This window comes from Budorcas taxicolor, chromosome 17, assembly GCF_023091745.1.
Source record: "Budorcas taxicolor isolate Tak-1 chromosome 17, Takin1.1, whole genome shotgun sequence".
Classification (NCBI taxonomy): Eukaryota; Metazoa; Chordata; class Mammalia; order Artiodactyla; family Bovidae; genus Budorcas; species Budorcas taxicolor.
The window spans coordinates 61565054-61592583 of NC_068926.1; the positions used below are offsets into that span (position 1 = coordinate 61565054).

At 47.2% G+C, this 27530-nt stretch overlaps 1 protein-coding gene across 1 annotated transcript in view; it reads right to left on the reverse strand.

The window, feature by feature from the left end:
- Positions 1-5502: 5502 nt before the first annotated feature.
- RPH3A (rabphilin 3A) overlaps positions 5503-27530 on the reverse strand; it is a 62074-nt gene continuing 40046 nt past the window's right edge. Inside the window, exons 10-20 of the mRNA XM_052654804.1 lie at positions 25968-26030; positions 23841-24080; positions 21524-21603; positions 18316-18390; positions 16803-16912; positions 11543-11669; positions 9511-9567; positions 8652-8806; positions 8004-8085; positions 6601-6697; positions 5503-5633 (exon numbers count right to left, since the gene is read on the reverse strand). Of these exons, the coding sequence (XP_052510764.1) occupies positions 5503-5633; positions 6601-6697; positions 8004-8085; positions 8652-8806; positions 9511-9567; positions 11543-11669; positions 16803-16912; positions 18316-18390; positions 21524-21603; positions 23841-24080; positions 25968-26030 (1217 nt within the window). The remainder of the gene's footprint in view (positions 5634-6600; positions 6698-8003; positions 8086-8651; positions 8807-9510; positions 9568-11542; positions 11670-16802; positions 16913-18315; positions 18391-21523; positions 21604-23840; positions 24081-25967; positions 26031-27530) is intronic.

Below are 27530 nucleotides of genomic sequence, written 5' to 3' on the forward strand. Positions count from 1 at the left end.
TATTATTAAACAAAGCTCAAAGTTTACTCTATGGTTCACTCTATGTTGTACATTTTATGACTTTGCCAAAATCATGTCTTATCTCCACCAATTATGAAATCACCCCAGAATGTTTCCACCTCTTGCTCCACCAGCTCATCTCTCTCTGAGTTTAGATGTTTCTCCTCTTCTAATATATGCATTCAGTGCTAAAAGTTTTCCTCTAAGTGCTGCTTTCATTGCATCTCGAGATTTTAATTGTTTTTTTTTTTTTCTTTTCCTTGAGTGCAAAAGTTTTTCCATGTCTCTTAGACTTTTGGACCCATGTGTTAGTTAATCTCCAAAGATGCTGGAATTCTCCAAGTATTTTTCTTTTCCTCATTTCTTAATTCTATACTTTATGCTGTCTATTCTTTTGAATCTGTTAAGGTGCATCCTGTGGGCCCAACAGTGGTCTTTCTTGGTGAATGTCCCATGTGAGCTTGAGAGACATGTGTATTTGGCTGTTGGGTGAAGTGGTCTGTAAGTGATAATTAGCTACCTTTCTGAATCACCCTTGTCTTAACCAGTTCATCAATTAATTGACACTCTCCACTTCTTCTGTGTAACATATTGACATGCCTAAGATATTTGGAACCATAAAGGGGATGGGTATCCATCTATGTGACACTCTATACAGCCATTTGGAATATATGTTTATCAGAGATTCTGTTTGTTCCCAAATGACTTTTGGGCAATTATACATATTAATGAAATATATACTTTTGACAAAGTATATGTAAACAAATCCTTGCTGTTGTTCAGTCGCTAAGTCATGTCTGACTCTTTGCAACCCCAGGGACTGCAGCACGCCAGGCTTCCCTGTCCTTCGCTATCTCCTGGAGTTTGCTCAAACTCCTATCCATTGAGTCGGTGATGCCCCTAATGCAAAAGAGATCTGTCCTTAGAAAACCAGCACTGAATTCTTCGGCAAGATGTAATAAAGCCAAGTTCCCTAAAACATCGCATAGAGTTAAGTACGAGTGAGACAATTGTGAAAGAGCTGAGGGCATAATTGGAAAAATCCAGAATTAGGCCCTTATGCCTTTGCAAGTGGCTTTTATGTTCTTGTCTCCTTTAAAGAAACAGGCGCAGGAAATCATAGATGGCTCATTCTCATGTGTTTTATGAGACAGATTACGCAGGATTTCAGCCAGGGGGTCTGCCTTCAGCGATATGGTCTAGGTCTTCTTCGAATGACTGGGAAATGAAGGCACATCTGTGGGCCTGGGGAACGAAGTGAGAGAATCAGGACACTCTGATGTCCTGCCTACAGAATTGAAGACCCATAGAAGGGTCTTCAAGCTCAAGAAGCAAACTTGGGCCAGAGCCAAGCAAAATATTATACCTGTTATGTGCATGGACAGCCATTTCTGTTTCCATGGTGCTTGTATTATTATTATTAATTAACCTTATCAGGCAAGGCCCCTGGCAAGTTTGATTGAGCTGAGGTGGGGCCAGCCCAGGGTGTTTCAGAGCCCTGGGTGTTTAACCCACTTGGCTTGTGCCCAGCTTTCACCAGGAGCCACCAGCCCCTTGACCTTCACCTTTGTCAACCCAGAGGGGAGATCAGACCTTGACAACTTGGTCTCACCTATTTGAGGTCTTTATTATTGTCCCCATTTTCCAGATGAGGAAACTGAGACTCAGAGAGTTTAGGTTCCACAGCTAGGAAGTGACAGTCAGGATCTGAATGTCACACTGAGAGGATTAAATAGCTGGTGTACTTTCCTGGTCGGGTGATTTTCAGGACACAGCATCCCCTCTTATGATATATTTGGTTTCAGTAGGGAAAAAGAAAATTAGCCAAGTTAAGTGTACTGATATATATGACAACTTTCCTCGTGTGTATTCATCTCAGCCCATTAAGGATGTCCCCACGCCCAGGTAAGGAGATGAACCATTTTAGAGGTGGAAATTAGGCTTCTTTCAGCTGCTCAGGGACTGACCGATGGTGGATGCTGGGTGTAGAGTGCTGTGTTGAGCAGGACACAGATGCTGCTCGTAGGTTCTGTGGGAAGTGAGTCAGTTCACACAGTCATGTCTGACTCTTCACGACCCCATGGACTGCAGCATGCCAGGCTTCCCTGTCCATCAGGAAAGTGGAGCTTGCTCAAACTCACGTCTATCGAGTCGGTGATGCCATCCAATCATCTCATCCTCTATCGTCCCCTTCTCCTCCTGCCCTCAGTCTCTCTCAGCAGTAGTGTCCAGTGGTACACCATGAGCACAGGAAAGAGAGTGGTAACTCGGGTCTCCTGCCATTCCGAGAAAGCTCTGTGGCCCTAACGGGCACCTCTCTCCACCTGGTGGCAGCTGACGGGATTGGAGGCAAAATGATGGACTTTTAGGGCAGAGGTTTGCAAAATCATGATAGAGGTGGGAAGACCAGGCCATCAACCAGGGAACGTTTTCAAATATACCTCCCGTCCCCAGGGTGTAGCAGAATCTGAAGGGAGCAGAGAAGGTGACGGGGCAAACACAGTAGTTTGAAAAAAAGAAAAAAGAATCTCCCCAGATGATTCTAATATGCCAGCTTCTGTCTCCAACCTTGAAAACCACCCTTTGGGGGATGAGAAAAGGAAACTGCCTCAAACTTGGCATGAAGAGAAGTTACACTTGGATGGAATTGCCAGCTCCTTCTGAGAGGTAACCAACCTTCCTGGTGAGTTGCTTAAGCACTTTTGGTGTAAGCTGAAAAATTTCACTTACAGGGAGTTTCCAAATCCTTCTGAAAAGTTAGTTTACTTACTAGCTCACATTCAGGACCATTGAGAATCTCAAGTGAGGGATCCTCTCTGAAAAGGCTCGCCGCAGGATGGAAAGTGCTAGAATACAAAGGAGGTGTTTGGTGAGTTGCCTTTTTGGATTGGTGCGTTAAGAGCAGTGCGCATGGAGTTCACTGATCTTGCTCCTTTCCTGGCATTGCAGCCATGAGATGCTGGGTGTGCCATTCCCTTCTCCGGACTTTGGATTATTCATCTGTCAGATAAGCGAGTTCACGGAACTAGACTCTGGCTCAACTCTATGGTCTCTTTCAGCCTTGACATTATCTGATTCCACAACCACTAGGGGTTTTTCCCCAAGGCTGGGTTAGGCAGAAGAAGAGGAGGATGTCCCCTTCTTATTGAGTGGACACCAGCAAAGAGCATTCTTCCAGGAGGGTGTGAGCTCAGCCAAGCTGGCTGGAGTCTACCTTTCCAAGATGAAATCCACCAGGAAGCACACTTCACGGGCTCGGGGACCACATCTGCCTGTTCACTGCTGTGACCCCAGTGGCTGCAACACAGCAGATGCTCATTAAATACTGACTATCCGAGTAGGCATCATACATGTCGGCAGGAAGAGAAAGCTTCCAAAAACCAGAGAGGACAAAAACCCAGGCCACCGGTTTTCCTGGATATTCCTACTTTATTTTTGGCTACATCATCACAAAGAAAGGCGATGGGTGGTTCTGCATGCACCAGAGGGCGTGTGTGTGTGTGTGTGTGTGTGTGTGTGTGTGTGTGTGTGTGTTCTAGGCAGGGAGGTGCTTGCATCTGTCAGGGAGGGGGCGCGCCTGGGCCGAGGCACTGTGAGCTAGCTGCATGCTGAGTCCAGCGCCGATGCCAGCGTTAGGCCTGGGCGACACAGCCAGAGTGCTTTCTCCTAAGGGCAAACCATGAGAAGGAGGTGGGCTGAGAACGGGCACCAAGGGGGTCCCTGGGGAGAGGGAGGGTCAGTGGGGAAGATGGCAGCCAGGAAGCTGCTGGCCACTGTAGAGAAGGCGAGGTGCCTGGCATCTAGAAAATGGTTATTCAAGAAATCGATGCCTTCCAATGACTTGTCAGGGGAGCTAGGGGTGGGAGCCCCTGAATGGAAGGTTAACAGGTGTGCGTTTGGAGACAGTGAGAGTTTAGTGTCCATTTGGCTACTTCTGTAGATAATGGTGGTGTTTTGGAGAGAATGGGGTGATTTTCATGGAGGAAGACTTACTGGAAATAGGGGAAAAAAAATCCAACCTTTCTTGCAGGGCACTGGAGATGACCTGGACTCAAATCTTATAAAGTTTGGCCTCATTGCCTTTTCCTCCTTTAAAACAATTTAAAAAAATTTTAGGACGACTGAACAGTCCAGAATGGAACAAAAGCCTTTGGTGTCAGGATCTGTCACTTTCTAATGTTTTATGTGCACGATGGTGTTTTATTCTCCCAACACAATGAACAGAGTGCAAGAGATAAAGAGACAGAGAGACACAGAGAGACCAGAGATGATTCTGAGTTAGAGGCAGGATACAGACAGTCAGAGAGAGAGAGAGAGAGAGAGTGAGGGGAACGGGTCATGTGTTCATTTAACTAGGAGCAAAGGAAGGAGACTGGTGGCTTCTATGGAGAGGCCCCCTGGAAACCAGGGCTCTGGTTTGAACACCTGCGCCCACTTGGGGAGGTCAGGGGCTGAGAAAGGCCCTCTGAGCGGAGCATCTACGCAGCTTGCTGGATGCTGCCATGCTCCCAGAGCAGTGCTAGTGAGCGGCCCAAGGTCCAAGTACACCCAGCTCTGCCAAGGGGAGAAGTGGTTACAGAAGCAGGGACCTACGTGGTAATTCAGGATTTTGCCAGTTTCTCAGCATTTGCTCGTTAGGCTGGTGAGAGGAGGCGAGGAGGTGAGCCTGTGTTAAGATATATGTTTTTGCTTTTGCTATTCTATCCCCTCAGAGAAGGGGAAAGAAGAAGGGGCGAGAGGTGGGGGTGGAGAGAAGAGATAAGGAGGTGAGAAGAAAAAGATGAATGTGGCATCAGGCAAAAGGCAGGAGGAGAAGTAGGAGAGGGGTGGTACAGAATGGGGGCTAGTTATTGTTAGGAAGCAAATAGGGAACATCCTCAAAGAGGGGGCTACCCAGTCCCTTGGGGTATTCTGCATGGTCATTTCTTGATGCATCTAGAGCTGGGAAGTGTGTTCCTAGTCACTGGAGAGTTTAAACACGGGGGTCTGTTTTGTGGCAATTGAGTGCACGATGTGAAGAAGCCGGTGGGGGAGGGGGGCGCGGGGAGCCGGGGTGCTCCATTTCTGTCCCAGGGCTCATCCTCATGACCTTGTCTGGCTCTGCTGACAGCTGAAGGTATAGGCAAATGGATGTTAGGTGTGTCCAAGGCCAGGAGGATCTAAAAACAGTCCTAAATGATGAAGAGCCTCTGTAATTCACCAGGGCTGAGAGGTTGTTAAATGAATAACCTTCTTGTGAAACTCTCCTCATCCCTACAGCTCCATCCTGGAGGGATCTGAGACAGGCTGGATTCAGAGCCTGCATCACAGCATCATGGAGAGTGGAGGTTATTGGTGACAATGTCCACGGTGCAGGGGAGACCTCAAAGGCAGGCTCTAGGAAGGATGGGTGGGGAAGGTGTCGAGAAGAGAGATGAGAATGCAACGGGCAGCTGGGGCAGGCTTGGGGTGGGGGTGAGGGGCACAAGGTCGGGGCATGGACCTGGGGACCTGGGCACCATCCTAATCGCTTGACACGTGGTTCTCATTCTGTAGCTGGTGCCAGCGTTCAATCTTCTTGTCCTTGTTTTTCAGACACTCGTACCAGTGTTTTAAGCGCTCTCCCTTGGCTGAGATCCCCAACTGGCAGCCTCCTGGAGGACAAGAAGGGAAGACAGGGGCAGGTGGTCGGAGTGGATTCTCATTCTAGACCCAAATGTCTAGTTGGGGGAAAACCTGCCACCAAGCAGTGATCACCCACCCACCCAGCCACTTGGGATCCATCCTTTTTCCTGGAAGTTGTGGTTGTGATGTTATTATTACCACTGGTTTTCTTTGTCTACAGACTCCCTGCTTAAGAACCTGCAACGGCTCCCTACTATGGCATCAAGTCATAACTATACCGTCTATTTTTCAAGACCTTTATTTTTTTAAAGTCTTTATTGAATATGTTATAATATTGCTCCTGTTTTATGTTTTTGGCATGTGGGATCCTAGCTCCCTGACCAGGGATCAAACCCACATTCTCTGCATTGGGAGGTGAATCCAGAGAATTCTTAATCTCTGGACCACCAGGGAAGTCCCTAAAGACCTTTTTAAAATCACCACTCTGCTCACTGAAACTCTCTCTCACTACTTCTGGGGACTCATCATGCATTTCCAAGGAGTCCGTTTCATCGCCCCGCTCAGTCCCGCCTGCACTCCTTTGCTGGAGCTGTATCCATTGTCGGGAATTCCCTCCCTGCTCCACAGGTAATGATGGTGCTTCCTCATTATTTGGAGGGGGACTGGGAACAACAGAACCTTCATCCTGGACTTGCCAGTAGACTAAGGAGACGTCCTTTGCACCCTATTTTCTGCAGAGGCCGCACACTCCTCTCCTCTGCAATTGTTTATTCCACTGGAGGTGATCTGTTCAGCAAATAACCAATCATGATCCAATCTTCCCAGCTTTGTAACCCAAATTGGACCCAAATGAGGACCCTGGGTCCTGACTTTGCATTTGGACAAAGTAATTGCCAGAGTAAAGCAGGGTCCTCAAACCTCTGTATCCCTGGGTAAGGCTCTCTTCTCCTAGGAGGATAGAAGATAGCATTTTGCCCGGGGGCTGGGACCACTCACCAATGTAATCATTGGACTTGCCGATGTCATAGTCCCAGACTGAGATGTCCAGTGACTTCTTCGCCAGGTCACTGTGTTTGATGTCATAGAAAAATTCCTAGATGCAGCAGAGGAAGGTATGTGAGTGACAGGGTTCTCTGAGCCTTCAACATCAGGAGCTAAGAGGCTGAGTCCGAGGGGTGCATGGACCAAGGCAGGGGCCCTTGTATTGGTTATTTGGAATCAAGGGGGTCTTTACCCCAGGCCTGATAATCCCCTTTAAACAAACACTCTGTATAACAAAGCCCCCCAGGCCCTGTAATTCTCTTTTCAATGACTCTGCTTGAAGTTGGGAAGACTGGTGGGGTTTTTCTAAGAAGGCTGATTCTGGTCACATTTCCTTGAAGGTAGACAGACATGAACTCAGTCCTGACATTCTGATAGCTTCTGAAGTGGTTTTCCTTCCTCTTCATCATTCAGAGATTAAAGGTAGTTGAGGTTTAGGTGTTTATGTTTTCAGATAACCTGATTTTTTCAATAACTCCTCTGCCCAATCATAGAATTCACTCATGTTCACTTTTAAAACAAACATGGAAGCAACTCCTACAAAAACCCCAAACCAAACTTGTAATCTATCCACCCAAGAATGACCAAGGTCAACGTTCCCCATGTGTCACCCATATTGGTGTATGTCTTAAAAAACCAATGTGAGTATTAATTTGAATTTTATATCATATGAAATATTCAAATATTAAATTATAGAAATATAATATGAATATACTGTACTGTGGTTTCCTTTTTCCATTTTATAACAGATGGTAAGAACCAATTTTGCATGTTAGCAGTTTTTTCTACATCACCACTTTATTCTTTATTTATTAATATTTTTTTTCCCAAATCACCACTTCAATGGCTTCATCTACCAGCTGCATGCCTGGACCGTAACCTCGTGCCCATGAGTTGAGGATTTAGGTCCCTGACAAGTCGCAGTGCAATACAGAGGAAGGAACACCTTAAATGGGCATCTGGAGAGTGGCTTTAGCAGGACTGGATGCATTGGATGGATCTGGGAATTGAGGGAGAGGGAGAGGGCACTGCCAACCAGGTGGCTGGTAAGGGGGACAACTGCTCCTATTTATTTCCTCAAATATTAGTATTACACACAATTAGAGTTAGTAAAGACATTCTCTCCCCAAACGCAGCATCTTCCCTTTGACATTCCAAATCTATAGGCTTTTGTCTTAGGCTTGATTCCCACCGGTGATGAGGAACTCATTCCTTCGTCTTTAGATAATTCAAGGTGATCTATGAAAAAAAGCTATTTCTTAAAAAAAATGTGCTTTACAACTTTCTAGCAGGGAATTTGTTCCACCTTCACATATAGGAACTATTACAGCATATGACAAAAAATAGGACAACCATACCTCATTAAATTCAGGATTCAAGGTTTTCTTCTTAATTTGAGTCTTGTGTTTGGCTTTCTTTCCCATGTCTGGTTTCAGCCAGCTGAGTGCAGACATAAGAGGCTATTATGAATGAAGTTTAATGAATAGGAATAGCCTCCGGATGACCCTAAATGTCCAACTAGTGTCGGGAGAATAATTAATGAACAGATCAGAAAGTGAATCAACAGTAATAATGACCAGTGTGCATTAGAGCATTTACCTGATGCCAGACATTACCTAAGCACCTTATGCACATTTAATCCTCAACAAACCCTAGATGGTACAACCGCCCATTTACATATAAGGAAACTGAGGGACCAGAGAAGTTGAAACATGTGCCTCCAGTCACACAGCTGGGGGCTCAAGGCAGCTGTTGCCTCTGGAGTCTGTGCTCTTAGCCAGGACTTTCTCCCAGTGGATCACTGAGAACCTGGATGATGGTGTCTGGGGATTCACTACTGATTACCTCTTAAGCTGGGCATCTGTCTCACTGAGTGACCTTGGGCAGGTTCTTTGCCCTCTCGGGGCCTCAATGTAAAATGATCTTGGGGAAGCTCTCTAGTTCTCCATTTGCAAGGACCTAGGATCCCCTCTCGGGCCCACTGACAGGCCCCGGCACTGACTCACAGCTTCACAAATGGATCTGAGTAGCCATTGGCATCCATGGCCGCCAGGTGCACGCAGCGTATGATGCCCACGATGAGGCCTCCCTGCTGTGTGCTGTACATGAGGGACACCAGGATCTTGCCGCGTTCCTCTATGTCACCAATACGCTCCACCTGCTGCAGGAGAAGAGGTTGAGTGGGTCTAGGATGGACAGGGTCTGGGAACATGGGTGGTGATCATTAAGAGAGAGTCTGTGGAGAGTAGGAGGACTTGGGCCAGCACAAGTGCAGTTCAGCACCACAAACAGCAGACACACCCCTCCAACCTCCAGGGAGAAGCAAAGGATGAAAGCCAAGAGGCCCAGCCCTTGGCACACAGGGGCCGGTGGCTTTATTCTGACTTAGTCACAGACTGAGCCTGACCCTGACGCCAGCCCAACTCTGAGCTCAGAACCCCCCATCCAACCAGTCTTCTCAAAAGTGGAGTGCCTGGGACCAAGGGCATGGCTGTGAAGCCCAACTTGAGCCTCTGCCAGATGCACAGCTTAAAGAACCTGCCCTGCCTTCCCAAGGGGAGCGTGGCATTGCCCTAGTGCAGAAGAATTACTAGAAGAGCTTCTGCAAACAAGGCCAGGGAACACGAGGGTGTCTCCTGCGGGCAAGAGGATGGGGCTTCCCCCATCTTGGGGGCTCCAGGTGTGAAGAGCATGCTCCTGGTCTCATGTTCTAATGCCCTGGGCAAGGGCACCTCTCATCATGAGCCAACAGGCAGGTGGTTTGGGGAGAAAGTGTGGGAAAGGGGCCAGGGAGGGAGAGAAAGGGGAGATGTCAAACCCTGTCTGTGGCTTCAACTCTATTTTTCCATTTTCCTCGGCACTCACCTCCTCCTCATAGAGGGCCATGCCTCGGGCTGACCCAGTGGTTCCGGCACGCTTCATCTTGAGGAGGGAGATAGAAAAGATAGAAAAGAAAAACAGCACTGTCAATGGGGCTCATCGCCCTACTCAAGAAAGACCAGAGACCCCTTCTTCTCCCCTCCACTAGCATCCAGAGCCGTGATGAGAGGTCCTCCAAGCTTCAGGAGCCCTCCAGCACTCTCCTTTCAGCTAATATATACGTATATAAAATGCTAACCATTTGAGAGACCATGTTAATGCACAACAGCCTATGATGTAGATTGTATTAATGTCCCCATTTCGCAGATGATGACACTGAGGGTCAGAGTGGTCAAACCACCTGCCCCGATCAGTAAGTGGCAGACTACAGGATCCACAAAACCAATAAGGTTTTGTCTGCTCTGGTTGAAGCAGCACAGGGGCCTTGAGATCTGGTCCACCAGATGCTTCTTCCCCCACGGCTCCTCTGGGGAACAGAATGTGAAAAGCGCTGGTTAAATCCAACCTCTCCCCTTTAGAGATGAGGAAACTGAGGTGCGGAGGAAAGGGCACAGTGCTTAGGAGATCCCTGTCCTTGGTGGGACACATGAAGGGAGTCAATGGTGAGAGGGTTAAGAGCAAAGATCAGCAGGGTTCTGGGGCCAGCGCAGGCCTGTCCTGCCACCTCTGTGCCACTGGGACTGGCTGTGCCCATCAGAGCAAGATGAGCAGACCCAGTAACTGAAGACCCAGATGGGGGCCTGGCCCTGTCCTGACCGACTGGACTCACTGAGTGAGGGGAAGGAGATGAAGCCTGAAGAAGCCAGCTGTTACCAGGCAAAGACCCAGAGGAAAGGCTTCCTCCTAGCACATCTGGTGACTTATTGGAGCCTGGCATCCGGTGTAAAGTTCTCCTTGTTGTTTTGTTGGTGCTATGGAACATGGCGTGGCACACATGAGAGCCCCTCCTGAGGCTGGCCATCTGGTGGGAGGATGCTGCAGGCCTCGCCATGGGGGCACTGGCTCACTGCCCAGCGAGGAGGCGCACTGGTCATCGCAGCAAAGCTGGGCTACGGCCGGTGTCAGAGAGCAGAATCACCGACTCATATCTTAGCAACTCCCTCCTCTTTCTAGGCCCCAGGTGGCTCAGAGGTTAAAAAAAAAAAACTGGGTGGGTTGGATTATCTGTAAAAATACAGATTGCTAGGTCTCACCCTTCCTCGCTAAGTCAGAATATCCAGGGAGATCTCCCGTGAAATCTGTTTTGTAAAGCTCTGGTTTTAAAATCTCCAGTTGATTCTGAGGTGCAGCCCAATTGAACAGCCTCAGTGCGGTTCTCATTCTTTCTCAAAAGGTGAGAAATAGCAGTTGCAATGCTTTATATGTACTGTCACCTCAATCCTTAAAAGACCCTATGAGGTTAGTACTGTATTTTCCCGTTTTGCAGATAAGAAAACTGAGGCACAGAGGGGTTAAGTCAAGGGATTCAAGTTATACTGCAAGTGGCAGAAACTGGTACTCAAACCCAGCCTGGCTCCAGAGCCCATGCTCTTAAGCACTCTGCTATCCTGCCTTCCGCGTACCTCTGCGATGCTTTACGAACTTCTTGACTGACAGGTGGGTAAGGCAGCATTATTTTCTATAATAACAACAGTTAGTTTATGCATGCTCATTATGCGCAAGGTTGTTTTAGTTATGTCTTTCACACAACCCTCCTACGAGGCAGGTGCTACTGTAATGCCCATTTTATAGACAAGAAAAACTGAGGCCCAGAATAGTTCAGACCCTTGGTGAAGGCCAGGGAGCAGGGACATGGCAGGGCTTTGAACTCAGGCAGACCACCCTGCCACACCACACTGCCCTTCAGAAGCGATGCCAACCAGGGTCGGAAGAAGGCATAGCCAGGAGGCAACCATGATGTTCTGAGCTGAAATCTTCACCCTCCTCCCCAGAGCTGCCGCAGCCCCTCTCCTGTCTGGCGCCTGACAGATCTATCCCATCCTCTCCCTCACTGGACCCTCAGGGCATAGGCACTCACCGGGACCACCCGCTCCAGACAGATATTGAAGTTCTTCCTCTGATTGGGCTTCAGTTTCTTGAGGGAGAATCTGGTCTCACCAATAAACTCATTATGGCCAAATTTGTCCTCATCACAGACAGAAATTCTGTGGCCAATATAAAGGATGGGGATTAAAAAAAAAAGAGCATATACTGAGCACATATTGTGTACCAAGAGCTGTGTGTGATTCATGATGGTAGGGAACGTATAATGTGCACAGGAATAATACAACCTCCTATTTATTGAACACTAGGCCAGGCATTTCACATTTCTTCTTGATAGCAGTCTAACTGAATGAGCAGTAACATGCAACAAAACTTAAATTTTTAGCTTGCTGGATTTTTGAATATGCATACACCCATGTAACCACCACTCAGATCAAAATGTAAAACATTTCAGCTGCCAGAAGACCCTCATGATTCTTCCTCGTCACTAACTTCCTCAAAGATAACCATTTTGTTCCCTTGGCAAGATTCAGTGTCTTGTTTTTGACCCGCATATAAATAAAATCAGATGTATAGATTCTTTTACATTTGGCTTCTTTTGTTCAACATTATGTCTGTGAGATTCAGCCACGTGTAATTTGTCCTTGTTTTGGTTGTATAGTATTCCATCATGTAAATATACTCTAATAATGTTGCTACATATGGGCATTTGGTTTTGAGCTATTTCTAGTTGTTATGAATGAAGCTGCAAGGGAATATTCACTTTCATGTCATTTTGTATATGCACGTGTTTCTATTGGGTATTGCTGAGCCAAGCTTCTCCTGAGGTTAACACACAAATTTAACCTCAGTAGAAATGTCTGAACAGTTTTCTAAAGTGGTTCCTCCAATTATATTCCTACCAGTAGTTTACGCAGGTCCTGGTTGTTCTTCATTCTAATTTCGATTTTGTCAGTTTTAACTTTTGCATTTCTGAGTAGGCCATAGTATCTATCTCCTTGTAGTATTAATTTACATTTCCCTGATTAATTTACATTTCCCTGCTCAGCCTCCTTTTCATCTGCTTTATGGCCATTTCAGCAGCATGTTTTCCAAAGTTAGGCTAGGACCTCTTTTCATTTAATTCTTTCTCTTCTCCCAAACCTCTAAGTTTCCCACTTCGCAGAGGAAACTGGGGCCCAGAAAGGTTGAATAATTTTTCCCTACTAAGGGGCAGAGATGGCAACCCACTCCAGTATTCTTGCCTGGAGAATCCCATGGACGGAGCAGTCTGACAGGCTACATACAGTCCATGGGGTCACAAAGAGTCAGACACAACTAAACATCACACAAGGGGCAGAACCAGAATTTGAAGCTCCTGAATCCCAGAACACTGTATCGTCTTTCGCTATCCATTCTGTACAGCATTAAGCACACTAGAGACACAAAACTGGCTGGTCATGAGAAAGGTACCTCAGGAGGCCCAAAGGACAAGTTGAGGCATGATAATTCTCCCTGACATATACTAAGAGGAAGGAAGGAATTTCCCCCTCACCAGCATGGGAGGCAGATAGGAACTAACAGCCCCTTGCTCCTGGCCATCAACATTTGTTGAATGAGTATACTCCAGTTAAAAAAAAATTGCTGAACAAGGTTCATAGCTCTAGAGGGTCAGAACACCCTCCTGAGCCCCACGTGTACACACCATGCAGCCAGTAGGGGTGTGAGCAACACCATCCTTTCTACAGGACACTGTGTCTCCAAAGACTTAAAAATAGTCACCATATTTGACCTAGCAATGCCACTTCTAGGAATTTATCTTCAAGATACAAGTGCAAAAATACGTAACTTAAGAGCCTTCCTATAGTTTTGTTTGTAATTGTGAAAAAGCAGAAATAACACAAGTATTCTATAATGGGGAGAGATCTTAAGAAAATTATGAAATAATCCTGGAAACGTTAACAGTACACATTGAAAATAATGTCCTCACTCACCAGGGAAATGCAAAAACCACAATGTGACACCCCTACACATTCACCAGAATGGCCAACATGGAGAAGTGTTGATGAGAACGTGGCTGGAACCCCCAGACATTGCTTGTTGGAGTGTAAAGAACAGTTTCTGCTAAAACTATGGGAAACTGGCTATGTTTCTACTAGAGCTAAACATATACATATACTGCGGTTCAGTCATTACCCTCCCAGGTGTATATACGACAGAAACGCATGCAAGAAACAGCTACTACTATGTTCCCAGCAGCACTATTTGTAATAGCCCCAAACAGAAAATCAACCAAATGCCCATTAACAGTAGAATGAATACATGAAACCGTGTTATGTCCACACACTGGAATACTAAATAGCAATGAGAAAGAGCAACTTGCAGCTACATACAAGTCGGGTGACTGTCACAAACAGGAATTAAATGAAGGCAGACAGACATAAAAGGAGGAGGTGGTGTGATTTCATTGTATAAAGTGCAGAACTAGACTAAGTGAGCCTGTCCTGCTCGCAGTGAGGGTGGGGGACCCCCTGCGGGGAAAGGTCCTCACTGAAAGGGGGCACCAGGGGAGGGCTTCCGTGGCCCAGGGCCACTCTGTTTTCTTAACTCAGTGTGTTCACTGTGAAAATTCATCTACCTGTACGCTTTTCTCATGCGCACTTTTCTAAGTGGATATTACACTGCTATAAAAATGTGTGCTTAGGAAAATTTTGTAGCTGACAAGAATGTACTTGGAAGAGCCTCTTTGAAGAGGAGTTTGTATGTCTTGTAAAATTAAAAAGACCCACACCCTATATCCTCTGATCCAGCAAATACTCCTCCTTGATTTCTATCCTAAGGAAATACTCATATGAACACAAGGAAGCATGAAGAGTGCTCACTGAAAATGCGTTTATAATAGAGAAAAGCTGGGAGCTGTCTAAACGCCTGTCCACAGGGAACTGGATAAATAAAGGGGTAAACAGTCACATAAAACTTTAGGACAGGCCAAACAATATCATATACTGTTTATAGACACATAATTATGCAGCTGAAGCATAGGATACGCTTGGGAATGATACCCATAGAATTCAGAATAGTGGTTAGCCCTGGGGAAGGAAGAAGAAAGGAGGTGGGGGATGGAGTATTAAGAGGAGCTTCAGTTTGCATCTGTAGTGCTTAATTCTTTACAAAAAAAAAAGAGCAGAAGCAAATTCAACAAAATATTAAGGTTTTTGAAAGATCGGTTTTTTTTTTTATATTCTGTAAAAGTGTTACTTGCTCAGTCATGTCTGACTCTTTCCGACCCTATGGACTGTAGCCCACCAGGCTCCTCTGTCCATGGAATTCTCTAGGTAAGAATACTGGAGTGGGTGGCATTCCCTCCTCCAGGGGATATTCCCAACTCAGGGATCAAACCCAGCTCTCCCACATTGCGGGTGGATTCTTCACCATCTGAGCCACCAGGGAAGCCTGTATATATATTCATGATATTTAATAATAAAGCATTTAAAAATATGTGATAAATCTATGCCGTGGAATTTTCTGAAACAGTTAAAAATTAGGTAGATCTAATGTGTAAAATGTGTAAAAAGAATACATTTGAATCAGTTCTAATGAAGTAGATGAAACTGGAGCTGATTATACAGAGTGAAGTAAGCCAGAAAGAAAAACACCAATACACTATACTAATGCATATACATGGAATTTAGAAAGATGGAAACGATAACCCTGTATGCGAGACAGCAAAAGAGACACAGATGTATAGAACAGTCTTTTGGACTCTGTGGGAGAGGAAGAGGGTGGGATGATTTGGGAGAATGGCATTGAAACATGTATAATATCATATAAGAAACAAATCGCCAGTCTAGGTTCAATGCAGGGTGCAGGATGCTTGGGGCTGACCTGCAGGATGCAGGTCACTGGGATGACCTGGAGGGATGGTGTGGAGGGGGAGGTGGGAGGGGGATTCGTAATTGGGAACACATGTACACCTGTGGCAGATTCATGCTGATGTGTGGCAAAACCAATACAATATTGTAAAGTAAAAATAATAATAATAATAATTTTAAAAAGAAAGAGAAAAAGAAAAAAATAAATAAAATAAAAGATCATTTATATATATATATATAAAGTAGCTAATGGGAAGCTGCTGTCCAACACAGGGAACTCAGCTTGGTGCTCTGTGATGACCTAGAGGGCTGGGATGGGAGATTGGGAGGGAGACTCAAGAGAGAGGGGATATATGTATACATACAGCTGATTCACGCTGTTGTACAGCAGAGACCAACACAACATTGCAAAGCAAATATACTCTAATTAAAAAGTAAAATAAATATCCTGAAAAAAATTAGGTGGACCTAAATGTCTTCTCATGGCCACAAACCTAAGATATATTGTTAAGGAAAAAGGCAAGTTCCAGATATATTCGAGAAGATATTTCTTATACTGTAAATGACGGTGTTTGCATATATATGTACACTAAATGTATGTATATGAGGCTTCCCAGGTGGCACCAGGTAAAAACCCTGTCTGCCAATGCAGGAGACTAAGAGATGTGGGTTCGATCTCTGGGTCAGGAAGATCCCCTGGAGGAGGGCATGGCAACCCACTCCAGTACTCTTGCCTGGAGAATCCCATGGACAGAGGAGCCTGGCGGGTTGTGGTCCACAGGGTTGCAAAGAGTTGGACATGGCTGAAGCCACTAAACCGCCACCACCATGTATATATCTAATGAATATACACACACTCACAGAAGGGGAAAAGAGACCCAGGCTGAGGAAGGGATGAACATTTAAAGGCAGCTTTGTTTTCTCAGTAATTCTTCACAAGAAGGATATACTCATTTATTGTGTGTAAGTGGCTTCAGTCGTGTCCCACTCTTTGCATCCCCAGGGACTGTAGCCTGCCAGGCTCCTCTGTCCATGGGATTTTCCAGGCAAGAATACTGGAATGGGTTGCCATGCCCGCCTCATTAATGCATTTTAATACATTATAGAAGAATATGAAGTGGCAACAGTATGTTGTTAAGTGAAGCTGGCTAATTATTCAATAGGATGGTCCATTCTTATAAACATTTTAAAAAATACTTTATTAAAAAAATACTTTTGTGCGCACACACACACACAAATACACACGCTAAACCCAGATGTCAAGACACCAAGATGTTACCAGCTTCACTTATCTGTACTTTCAAAAAAAAAGTCCACTTGAAATAGATAACATCTTTTAGAAGTAAAACTACCCTGAGATGTTTTAAGGCATAGCTCCTGGGGACCGTGCGTGCTTGTCTGCCCAGCCGCGGCCCCGTATCTGCCCTCCCACCCAGCAGGCACCTGAGGGTCTTCCTTTGCATGTCCTCATCTGTGATGCCGTGGTAGACCAGAGTTTCATTCCAGATGGGGTTTCTGGTATTCCGCAGGGTTTTTGTACGAAGCTTGTTGGACTAGAACCCAGAGAGATGGACAGACAGACACCTGCCTCAGTGGGGAGCCAGCCCTGCAGCCACACCCCTGGGCCCATTTAGGGTGGCTGCGTGACTTAGGCTCCCCTTAGGGGCGTCAGGGCTCTGTTCTCGGGGGAGTCGGGGTCAGGCTCTAGGGTGCATCAGCAACGCTGGACGGTGGGCCACCCCTCCCTCCAGGCCCTCTCGTTGACCTTTCCATAAAGATTAGAAAGCTACGATGCCTTTCTTTGAGAAAAATGATTATTTCCAGGACAGGGAGGCAGAAATGAGAGTCATCTGGGGATATTGGGACAATTCTCTCAATTTCCCCAAACAGAATCCTCCATGCTGGAAATTCCTCGGAGGGAACAAAATTTTTTATTTTACTCTAGGAGTGAAGGCTAGAAATACACCTGGTGACAAGTCTAATTCATACTAACATGTATGACTGATTGGATTCCCTGGAAAAGCAGGTCTGGATCTAGGAGTGGGCAAAGGAGAGAGTGTCAAGGAGAAGCAAATGTCACTCGGATTAGAAGCAGCAGTGGCCAGCTAGTTTGGCCATGGCCAGATGGGACTGTCTTTTCTTTACTTGATCTTAGCCTAAAGGCTGAGAAGCGATGGGACTGTCTTTTCTTGATCTAAACAAAAAAAAGAGTGACATAAAGTGTGTGTGGGGGTGTGTGTGTATGCCTGCACACATGTAAGTGTATCCTCTTTTGTCTTATGGGGCATTTGATACTCACAGAAATTTTTGAAAAGGCGTTTTCCTAAGATCATGTGTATAGTACATACCAAGTATAGAGTCAGCTTTGTTTTTAGGACATTCATGTCAAATGAACACAAAGCAAAAAATGAAACTCAAGAAGGCACACTTTCATTTCCAGCCTTGTGTTCTGAGGGGGTCAATCCAAAGAAAGGAGAATTAATCCCACTTTTCCTCCCCAGAGCAAAATAATGATCAGCAGGTGAGGTGGAATGGGAGAGAAAGGTAGGAGGGATGGGGGCCCATTTTCTCTTAATGACAGAATATTTTCTCAGGTTATCTGGAGAGAGTTATTCACCCTGTTGAGAGATGTTTGGCTGAGGCACAAAATGCGTGGGAGGGGTGACCACAGTCAGCACTGGGGAGCCACTATAGGTGTTTGAGCAGGTCAGGGCTTAATCATGGCATCTGCCTGTCTACTGGAGTCCCGGTTTCTGAGCTGGAGAAATGAGCAGAGCCCCTGCCTCTTGAAGGAGGATGGCTCTGGCCCATGCCTTACCCCGGGCAAAGACTTTGCCAATCAGGGAAGAGGGGGCTTGGGGGCAGATAGGGCTATTTTAGGCTCTGAGCTGGGAACCTTGGGTGCTTTCCAGAGCCCATGTACCCGGCTTGCCAAGAGGCCCAGGCCATATGGTACCTTGCTGGCTCCTGGCAGGAGGTGCAGCTTAACGTAGGGATCGGCCAAGCCGTTCGAATCCATGGGCTTCAGTCCCTGTAAGAAAAGAAAGCAAAGGTGTGAGGGCCTGGGGAGGGCTTGGGCACTCAGCTATCAAAGGCAACGTGCAGTTATCGGTCCACCCTGTGTGCTTCCTCCTCTGAAGAAAGAGAAAGGAAATACAGCATCTCAGAATGAGCACTGGAATCAGGCAGATGAGCTTTAAAGCCTGGTCATGTCACTCACTGGCTGTGTGACCTTAGGCAAGTGTCTTAACCTCTCTGAGTCTCATTTTCCTCACCTGTCAAACGGCGGTGCAAAACACCTGTCAAAGATCTAAATGCATTCCCACTTGTAAAGTGTTTGGCACAGTGCCTGGCACACTGGAAGTGCTCCATTAAGGTTGGATTGTTATTGCTGAGATGGAGGGACATGTCCCAGAATGGGTGGGAGAGGCGGAAAGGCTAGGGAGAGGAAGCTTGCGTTCTGGCCCTGGCCTCTTCACTCGCTTCTGAGACCTCAGTTTCTCCATCCATGTGATGGAGATCACAGTCTCTGTCTGGTCCCTCTCAGAGCTGACATGGGGCTCAAATCAACCATAGGGAGAGGAGTCTGTCTGGGATAGGAGTTAAGTTGGGCTTGTTAGTATGAGCAATTCCAAAATTCTTGGGGCTCAGATACACTTTGTCCACTCCCTAGGCCCTGGCTGGGCAGGTGTCTTATCTCTGGGTTCCCACAGTCTCCTTATAAAGCACTAATCTCCAATCCCATGTGCTTCGTTCTGTGATCTCTGGGAACCTCAGTTTCCCCATCTGTTCAATGGGGCTGATCACAGCCAATGCTTCATGGGATTCTTGGAGGAGTAAAGGAGCTCTCATTTGTGAAGGCTGGGCTCTGGTCCTGGCATAAGTTGAGTATGATCAGTGTTTGTTAGTACTGTATGGGGACAGGAGGCCACAAAGTAGGGTGCAAGGGGTAAATCTGGCCAGGGAGCCGAGTGCGTAAGAGCACAGGCTTTTGAGCTGGACAACATTGGTTCAAATCCCAGCTCCACTTCTTCCGGGCTTTGTGACCTGAGCAAGTCCCTTAATTTCCTTGCGTCTCAGTTTCCCCATCTATAGAATGGGAATGATGATGGAACCATCCTCATAGGTTTGTTGTGAAGATTAAATGGGACAAAATAATCTGTAGAAAGCCCCGGAGGGTGAATAATACTCATGTGTGCAAGAGTGCTCAGCCGCTCAGTTATGTCCAACTTTTTGCAACATGGACTGTAGCCCACCAGACTCCTCTGTCTATGGGATTTCCCAGCAAAAATACTTGAGTGGGTTGTCATTTCCTTCTCCAGGGGATCTTCCTGACCCAGGGATGGAACCTGGGTTTCCTGTGTCTCTTGCACTGCAGGTGGCTTCTTTACTGCTGAGTCAACAGGGAAGCCTGAATAATATTCAGGTGATGGTTTCTTATCCATTTCTAGAACAAAGTTCATGAGCGCACAGGCTATTCTCGCTCATTCTAACATTCTCCAGCATTAGGGTAGTTCCTGGTACACAGTAGCTATTTAATAAACATTTCTGGAATGTCTGCTTGGATTGTGAGTTTGCAAATCAGCAGATGTCGTGGTTTTCAAATTGAAATGGGAACATGTTGGTTTGGTAAACATACCAGTTTACCGAAGTTACTACCATTCCCTAACGCTTTCCACATGCTTTTCTTGTCTCTATTACCAACCTAGCCCGTAAGTCATTAAGCCCCTGTCTCAAGGGGGCTGTGATGGTGTGGCTTTCTCCCATTTCTGAAGCTGGAGGCCATTACATCTGCATTCAAATCCAGCTCTGTCCCTTACCAGTTGAGTAGCCTCAGGCTTTAACTTTCTAAGCTTCAGTTTTCCCATCTGTACAATGGGGCTAATAATAATCTCTTCCTCAGAGGTTCCTGTGAAAATTAAACAAGATAATGTAGGGCCTTACCTCACCATGTTATTGGGGAAGGGGTGTAAATGCATCTAAACACCTGCTGAAGAAGTGACCTGGGTGTGTTGATCTAGAAGTTGTGTTAAGTATTTCACACATCACTGATCATCCAAACTGGGACATTTTGTGAGTGGGAAGGAGAGTTCTTAATTATTTTAGCAAGGCAACAGGCATAATGGGGGCCATCTGTGCAAACTGGGATACCCAGCTACCTCCTGTGTAATACTCACCATCGCCCTTATGGGAGAGGCTCTACTATTATCCCCGAGGCACAGAGAGGTTAAGTAACTTCCCCCAAGTCCCACAGCCAGGAGCAGGAGAGCTGGTGTTAGAACTCAGGAAGTCTGGTTCCTGGGCCTTGCTTGTTCTCTATAGACCAGACTCGGGCAGGGGAGATCCTGGTTAGTTTTTAGTACTTCCTGGGGTTGGCACTGGCATCATCCAGCTTTCCTTGGGGGCTAGAGTGGAGTCGGCTCACTGCCCCTGGAACCTGCAGTGTAGAGATGCTCTTCCAACCTGGTCTGCCCTTCCCGCCCCCTCAGAAGGCCAGATGACTGTCCTTGTATCTGCAACAACAGGGCTTCCCAGGCGGCTCAGCGGTAAAGTATCTGCCTGCTAATGCAGGAGCCACAGGAGATGTGGGTTCGATCTCTGGGTCGGGAAGGTCCCCTGGAGTAGGAAACGGGAACCCACTCCAGCATTCTTGCTGGGAAATCCCATGGACAGAGGAGCCTGGTGGGCTACAGTCCATAGGGCTGCAAAGAGTCAGACGCTATTGAGGTAACTTAGCGCACCTGACCTGCAACAACAGGCCCCTGACTGTCTCCTACTCCAGCTTGACAGCCACGTCTGTAGAAGGAGCTGTTCAGTGACATGTCAGCTGTCAGGATCGGCTGTCACTGCCTCCCGGGTGACACCTCTGCAGTGCCCTCCAGAGGCCGTGGATGGGGCAGGTCTCAGCTCTGCCCTTGAAGCTTGGTTGCCATCATTCCCAGGAGGCAGATACAGTTAAGTAAAACCCCTCCCGGGCCATTCCCACAGGAAGTCCTCCCCGAAAGGAATTAGCCGTGGCCAATTCCTGCTCTTTTCTCATTACTGTCACTGTCACAGACAGACAAGGCCATGGCAGGAGACAGGCCTAATATCCCCTGCCCTCCCCAAGTCCCCTAGAAATGCCAGAGCGTACTGAGCGGTCCCCAGCTTGGCGCCTCACCCACCTTGGCCTTTATGATGGTGCAGTGCAGGGAGCTGTTGTCCTGGTCATAGAGAAGGCTGAACTCCAGGGCACCCAGGGTGGCTGAAGAGGACAGAGGCAGGTACCAAGAAGACACTCGTTCAGTCATTCAACAAACATTTCCTGAGCACTTACCATGTGCCCAGTCTGGGAAAGGCATTGAGCCTACAGGGGAGAGGAAGATTTATCTGGACTCCTCATCCTCATAGACCCTCCTCCTCCCTGGAGCCCTCGGCACACCTATGATCAGTTAATCATTTGTGCAATTGCCTAGTTGATGACTTCTATCCGCTAGGCTGAGAACCCCGTGAGGGTAAGGCTGTGACTGTCTTGTTCACTGCTATGTCCCCACTGGGCACAGCGCAGGGCACACAGTTGGCTCACTTACTTGCTGAAGGAATAAATGAGCCTTAGCGTTTGCTGTTGCCTGTGTCGAGAATGCATTTCCTCTAGATCCTCATGTGGCTGGTGACTTCTCATTATCCACTTCTCAGTTTAAATTAAATGCCACCTCCGTAGAGAAGCCCTCTCTGATTGCTCCATCTAAAGCAGCTACCTTCTTGGTCATTCACCCTATTTTACTTCTTTCACCATGCTCTGTCTCTGTTTGAAATCAACTCATTGGTACATTATGTGTCTTTCCACTAGAATGCTAGTTCCATTAGATCAGCCATCTTGTCTGTCTTTTTGTTTTTTTTGGCCATGGTATCCTTAGCACTTATAATAGTTTAGGGGCACCTAGTTGGTGCTCAATAAATACTTGTCAATACACAGATGAGTGAGGGAGGGAGCCAATACAGAGACAGGCTTGTTATAAATCATCAAGGACAGCTCCTATTAGGGATATACATAGGCTGGGAGGGATATTCTAGGCTTGGCAGGTCAGTGAAGAGACACTTCAGGTGGATGGAAGGAGCAGTGGTCACTGCTCTGGGCAGAGGGGCCAGGATTGAAGAGCCAAAAGGTGGGATAGACATGGTGCCTTTCCAGAGCAGAAGCAGCCTGTGGCCGACAGCTCAGACTCCTTTCCCCCAAGCCTGCAGCCCCGCGACCCCTGGGGGAGACAGGACAGCTCATATTTCCTCCAGGTCTGGCCTCCGATCTGCTGCAGCATTGAGGCTGACCGTCGGCCCCTCCACTCACTGTCCATGGGAACTAGGACAAGCCCTTGAACCTGTCCGAGACTCCATCTCCCTATCTGTGAAATCGGAATAAGAAAAGCGACTATTCCTAGACTCACTGGGATGGTTAAAGTGAGCAATGCACGTAACACACTTAGAAAAGTGCCTGGCACAAAGTAAGTGCTCACGAAGTGTTGACTATGACTATTATTACTTCTGATGCTCATGCTGCATAATAATAATTCCCCATGTGTGTTTTGTACTATATAAAATGATTTCTGGTTTTCGATGCCCTTTCTCAGGAGGTAACTAAGTTTACCCTCCCCTCAGCCCCACATGGGAGGCAGTATTCACTCCCCTTTTTACAATGAGGAGAGATAACGTGAAGGGCCAAAGCCATTCCACTGATTACAGCCACTGGTCCATTTCTTTGGAGCGGGTCCAGGCTCCCCGTCCAACCAGCAGGTCTTGGAATATCCCTCCAACCCCACGAGAATCAGGTCCAGACACGACCCATCTGTGCTTCCTTCCAGCTCACAAGGGCCACCCCAGCTCTCCCTTGAAGCACCCAGCCACACCCAGGAGAAGTGCCACTGGCGTGTGTGTGTGTGTGTGCGCGCGTGTGTGTATGTGTGTGTGTGTGTGTGTGTGTGTGTGCGTGTGTGTCCCCTTGGGACTCAAGCTCTGAGTGAGAGAAGCACAGAGCCAACACTTCATAAATCATCGAGTGGATGGATGCAAGAGGAAATACCAGAAAATTTTAAACCATGGTTAAAAAAACGACTTTTAGAAGACACACTAAAGAGTTTGGGAAACTATTAAAACACACGCCTCTTTGTATACACCTAGGAGTGGAATTGCTGGGTCATATGATAATTCTATGAAATCACCCAGTAGACCATTGTGAATGTAGTTGAATTATACTCATAAAAAATGATGTAAAAGGTAACACTGATGTTATGTATGCTTTACCATGATGCAAAACCATACAGCACCTATACTTTAGAAAGCTGATGTCATTTTGTGAATTTAGGAACACAAATTTGTATGTTTATAGCTTGGCTAATATGTTTATGGGGGGCTGGGGTATACAGGGCTGTCCCCAGACCCATTCCTGTTTCCCAGGGGGTGACCACTGAAGCGACTTTTTCAGCCACCCCTCTGTTACGAGTCACCTACTTGCTTCATCCGAATCATAGCTGTTGGCTTCCTCCTCGTCCTCCTCAGGGGGTGGGGGCTGACGGGCTGGGGCCACCACCGGTTGGGGAGCAGCCGCAGAGGCTTGGGAATAGGGGCCTGGGGGGTGGCCCGCTCGGTCCTCCCTGGTTCCAGCCGCTGAGTAGCCTCCGATGGCCCCGGTTCTCTCCTCCCGGGGTTGGGCTGTGGCCCCTGTATAGTCTGGGTCACTGGGAGCCGCCTCTGCAGGGGAGATGGGAGAGGGTGAGAAAGAGGCAGCTGAGTCCCTGTGTTGGAATTCTAGCAATGACAACTGCTGCAGTGTTACTGCGAGTGACGAGCACCAACGAACCAGGAGCTTGTCAGGCTTTGCACCAGAATCACCCACTGCTCTGCAATGGGGGGACTGTCACTTTCCTTGGACGGTGGGGGGGTGCACATTGCGCTGCTCCCCAGATCTCAGAATGTCGCCTTTGTCAAAGCCACCCAAGGAAGGTCTGCAAAACTGCAGGTTCCCGGGCCCCAGCTAGAATCTAAAGGCCCTGTGATGGGGCCTTGGAATCTATGTTTTATAGCAAGACCTGTGGGCTGATTCAAATGGAGGCAAAACAGACCGCACTGAGAGCACTCACTGGTGTGGACTCTGAAGCCAGGCAGCCTGGGTTTGAATCTCAGCTGTGTGTCCTGGAGCAAGTGACTTGTCTCTGAGCCTTAGTTTCCTCATCCCCCAAATGGGGAATTTTAAGACCTGAATGTGCTCAAATAGTAGTTCAGTTCAGTTCAGTTCAGCCACTCATGAACTGCAGCACGCCAGGCTTCCCTGTCCATCACCAACCCCTGAAGCTTGCTCAGACTCATGTCCAACAAGTCAGTGATGCCACCCAACTGTCATTCTCTTCTCCTCCTGCCTTCAGTCTTTCCCAGCATCAGGGTCTTTTCCAATGAGTCAGTTCTTCACATCAGGTGGCCAAAGTATTAGAGCTTCAGCTTCAGCATCGGTACTTCCAATGAATATTCAGGACTGATATCCTTTAGGATGGACTGGTTGGATCTCCTTGCAGTCCAAGGGACTCTCAAGAGTCTTCTCCAATACCACAGTTCAAAAGCATCAATTCTTCGGAGCTCAGCTTTCTTTATAGTCCAACTCTTACATCCATACATGACTACTGGAAAAACTATAGCCTTGACTAGATGGACCTTTGTTGACAAAGTAATAGCAATTATTTAAACTTTTTTTTTTCTAATATTTGCACAGAAGGCTCAATGGTAAAGAATCCACCTGCCAATGCAGGAGATGCAGGAGACACGGGTTCGATCCCTGGGTCGGGAAGATCCCCTGGAGGAGGAAATGGCAACCCATTCCAGGATTCTTGCCTGAGAAATCCCATGGACAGAGGGGCCTGGTGGGCTACAGTCCACAGGGTCACAAAGAGTCGGACGTGACTGAGGAACTGAGCACGGCGCACAGTAACTGGTGCATTAGCAAGCAGTGAATACGCTGTATTGATTGGGGCTGTTACATATGTATCAGTGATAATCACTGTCACTTGGAGTGATCTTGGCAAAGAAAGAAAGAAGTTTGGAACAGAGAGGACGACATCATTTGAGTGTTTGCCCCATGCACCGCCCTGCCTCCATTTCACAAGTGTAGACACAGGCCTAGGGGCAGCAGGTGATGGGCAGAGGCCACGTGCTAAGGTTTTCTATGTCTCAGTTTACTTAATCCTCACAACTCTATGAGGTAGGTCTTTGTGTTATTCTCTTTTTCAAGATGAGGAAACTGAGGCTCAGGGAAGTTAAGTGACTTACCTAGGGTCACACAGTTGGGAAGTGAAGAAGCAGTGATTTGAATCCAGGCAGCCTGTGCTCTTAACCACTAAATGCATTGTCATTTTCTGTCCATCAAATGTTAGTACAGACTCTCTAGAGTTTTAGAATTCGGGGGATCCCTTAGAGATCATCAGCTAGCTCTCAGGATGCAGAATGGGCCAATGTCTGGTAGCCCTCTCTCTCTCTCTCTCTCCACCTCTGTCTCTCTATCTCTGTCTCTGTCACTCTCTCTCTCTCTCAATTGGTGAAACAGAGGTGGTCACCCGTACAGGCACAAAAAAGAAGCAAACAAACACTCGCCTGGTCTCTGATCTGGAAAGCGTCCCGTCGGTGCCGGACTGGGTCTGCTGCCTCCTGGGGGTCCTGAGTGAGGCAAAGAGAGAAAGAAGCTTGGAACAGAGACAGTGACATCATTGGAGGGTTTGCCCCAAGCTCTCCTCATTTCACGGTGCAGACACAGGCCCGGGGTGGTGGATGATGCGCAGAGGTATCCAGGGGTGCAGGAACAGTCCCACTGCAGGGATCCTGGGGTTGGAGAGGCCTAGCTTCAAGCCTCAGTCCTTCCTTCCTGAATCTCAGCTTCCTCCCCGCTGTGAAGTGGGGCTGGTGATACCTGCTCTTCACGTTTTGCTGGCTGTTATGAGGGCAACGAGCTAATGGAATAAGAACCACTTGCAAGGTAACAGGCGAGCCCATGTTTTGTGTCCACCATTATTACAGGGTCATTACCAGTCCAGGGGATTCTCTACATTTCCAAAGCTTGGGATGTGGGAGAGAGCCACAGGCTTGGGGCATGAAATAAAAATAACATCCCACGATGCAGTGAGAAAGCCATCTGGGCTCCATTGGTTCGATACTGATCCCATCATGGGAAAAGTCTTACTGCAGTGCTCCTTTTCTTTAACACGTCTCTAACCTTTATTTAAGTGTCCCTTTTGAAAAAGCCAAAGAGGACAGGCCTCAGGCTCCAAACCTTCAGTAGGCCAGTGTACTGAGAATATCACTGTGCTCTTTTATCTTCAGTACATTAACCTTTTAAAGCTGTATTTAATTTATAAATTAAATTATAATTTAATATCTAGGTCTTTGTTGCTGTGTGTGAGCCTTCTCTAGCTGTGCTGAGTGGGGTCTACTCTCTGTTGCTGTACGCAGGCTTTTTATCGCCCAGGTGTCTCTTGATGCAGAGCACGGGCTCTGCACACAGGCTCAGTAGCTGTGGTTCATTGATTTATTTGCCCCATGGCATGTGGGATCTTCCCAGAACAAGGATCAAACCCATGTCCCCCTGCATTGGCAGGCAGACTCCTAACCACTAGACCACCAGAGAAGACCCAGTATACTAATTTTTATAATAGCTTTCACAGTAGGTTGAATTGCATTCCCCCAAAGATGTTCAAGTCCAAACTCCCAGTCCCTGTGAATGTGACTATTTAGGAAGAGGGTCTTTGCAGATGACCAAGTTAAGACGCAGTCATTAGGCTGGGCCCTAATCCGATATGACTATGCCCTTATAACGAGGCGAAGTTTGGACATACAGGGCCCAAGCATGGAAGGAGGATGATGTGAAGATACCTCTACAAGCCAAGGAATGCCTGAGGCTCCCAGAAGCGAGGGAAGAGGATGGGACACATTCTCTTTCACAGCTCATGGAAGGAGCCAACCCTGGCAACACCCTGATTTTGGACTTTTGACCTCCAGAACTGGGCCACAATACATTTCTTTTATTCTAAGCCACCCAGCTGTGATATTTGTTACGATTGTCCTTTGTGCTGTTTAGTCACTAAGTTGTGTCCTATTCTTTGAGACTCCATGGACTGCAGCATGTCAGGCCTCCCTGTCTTTCACTATCTTCTGGAGTTTGTT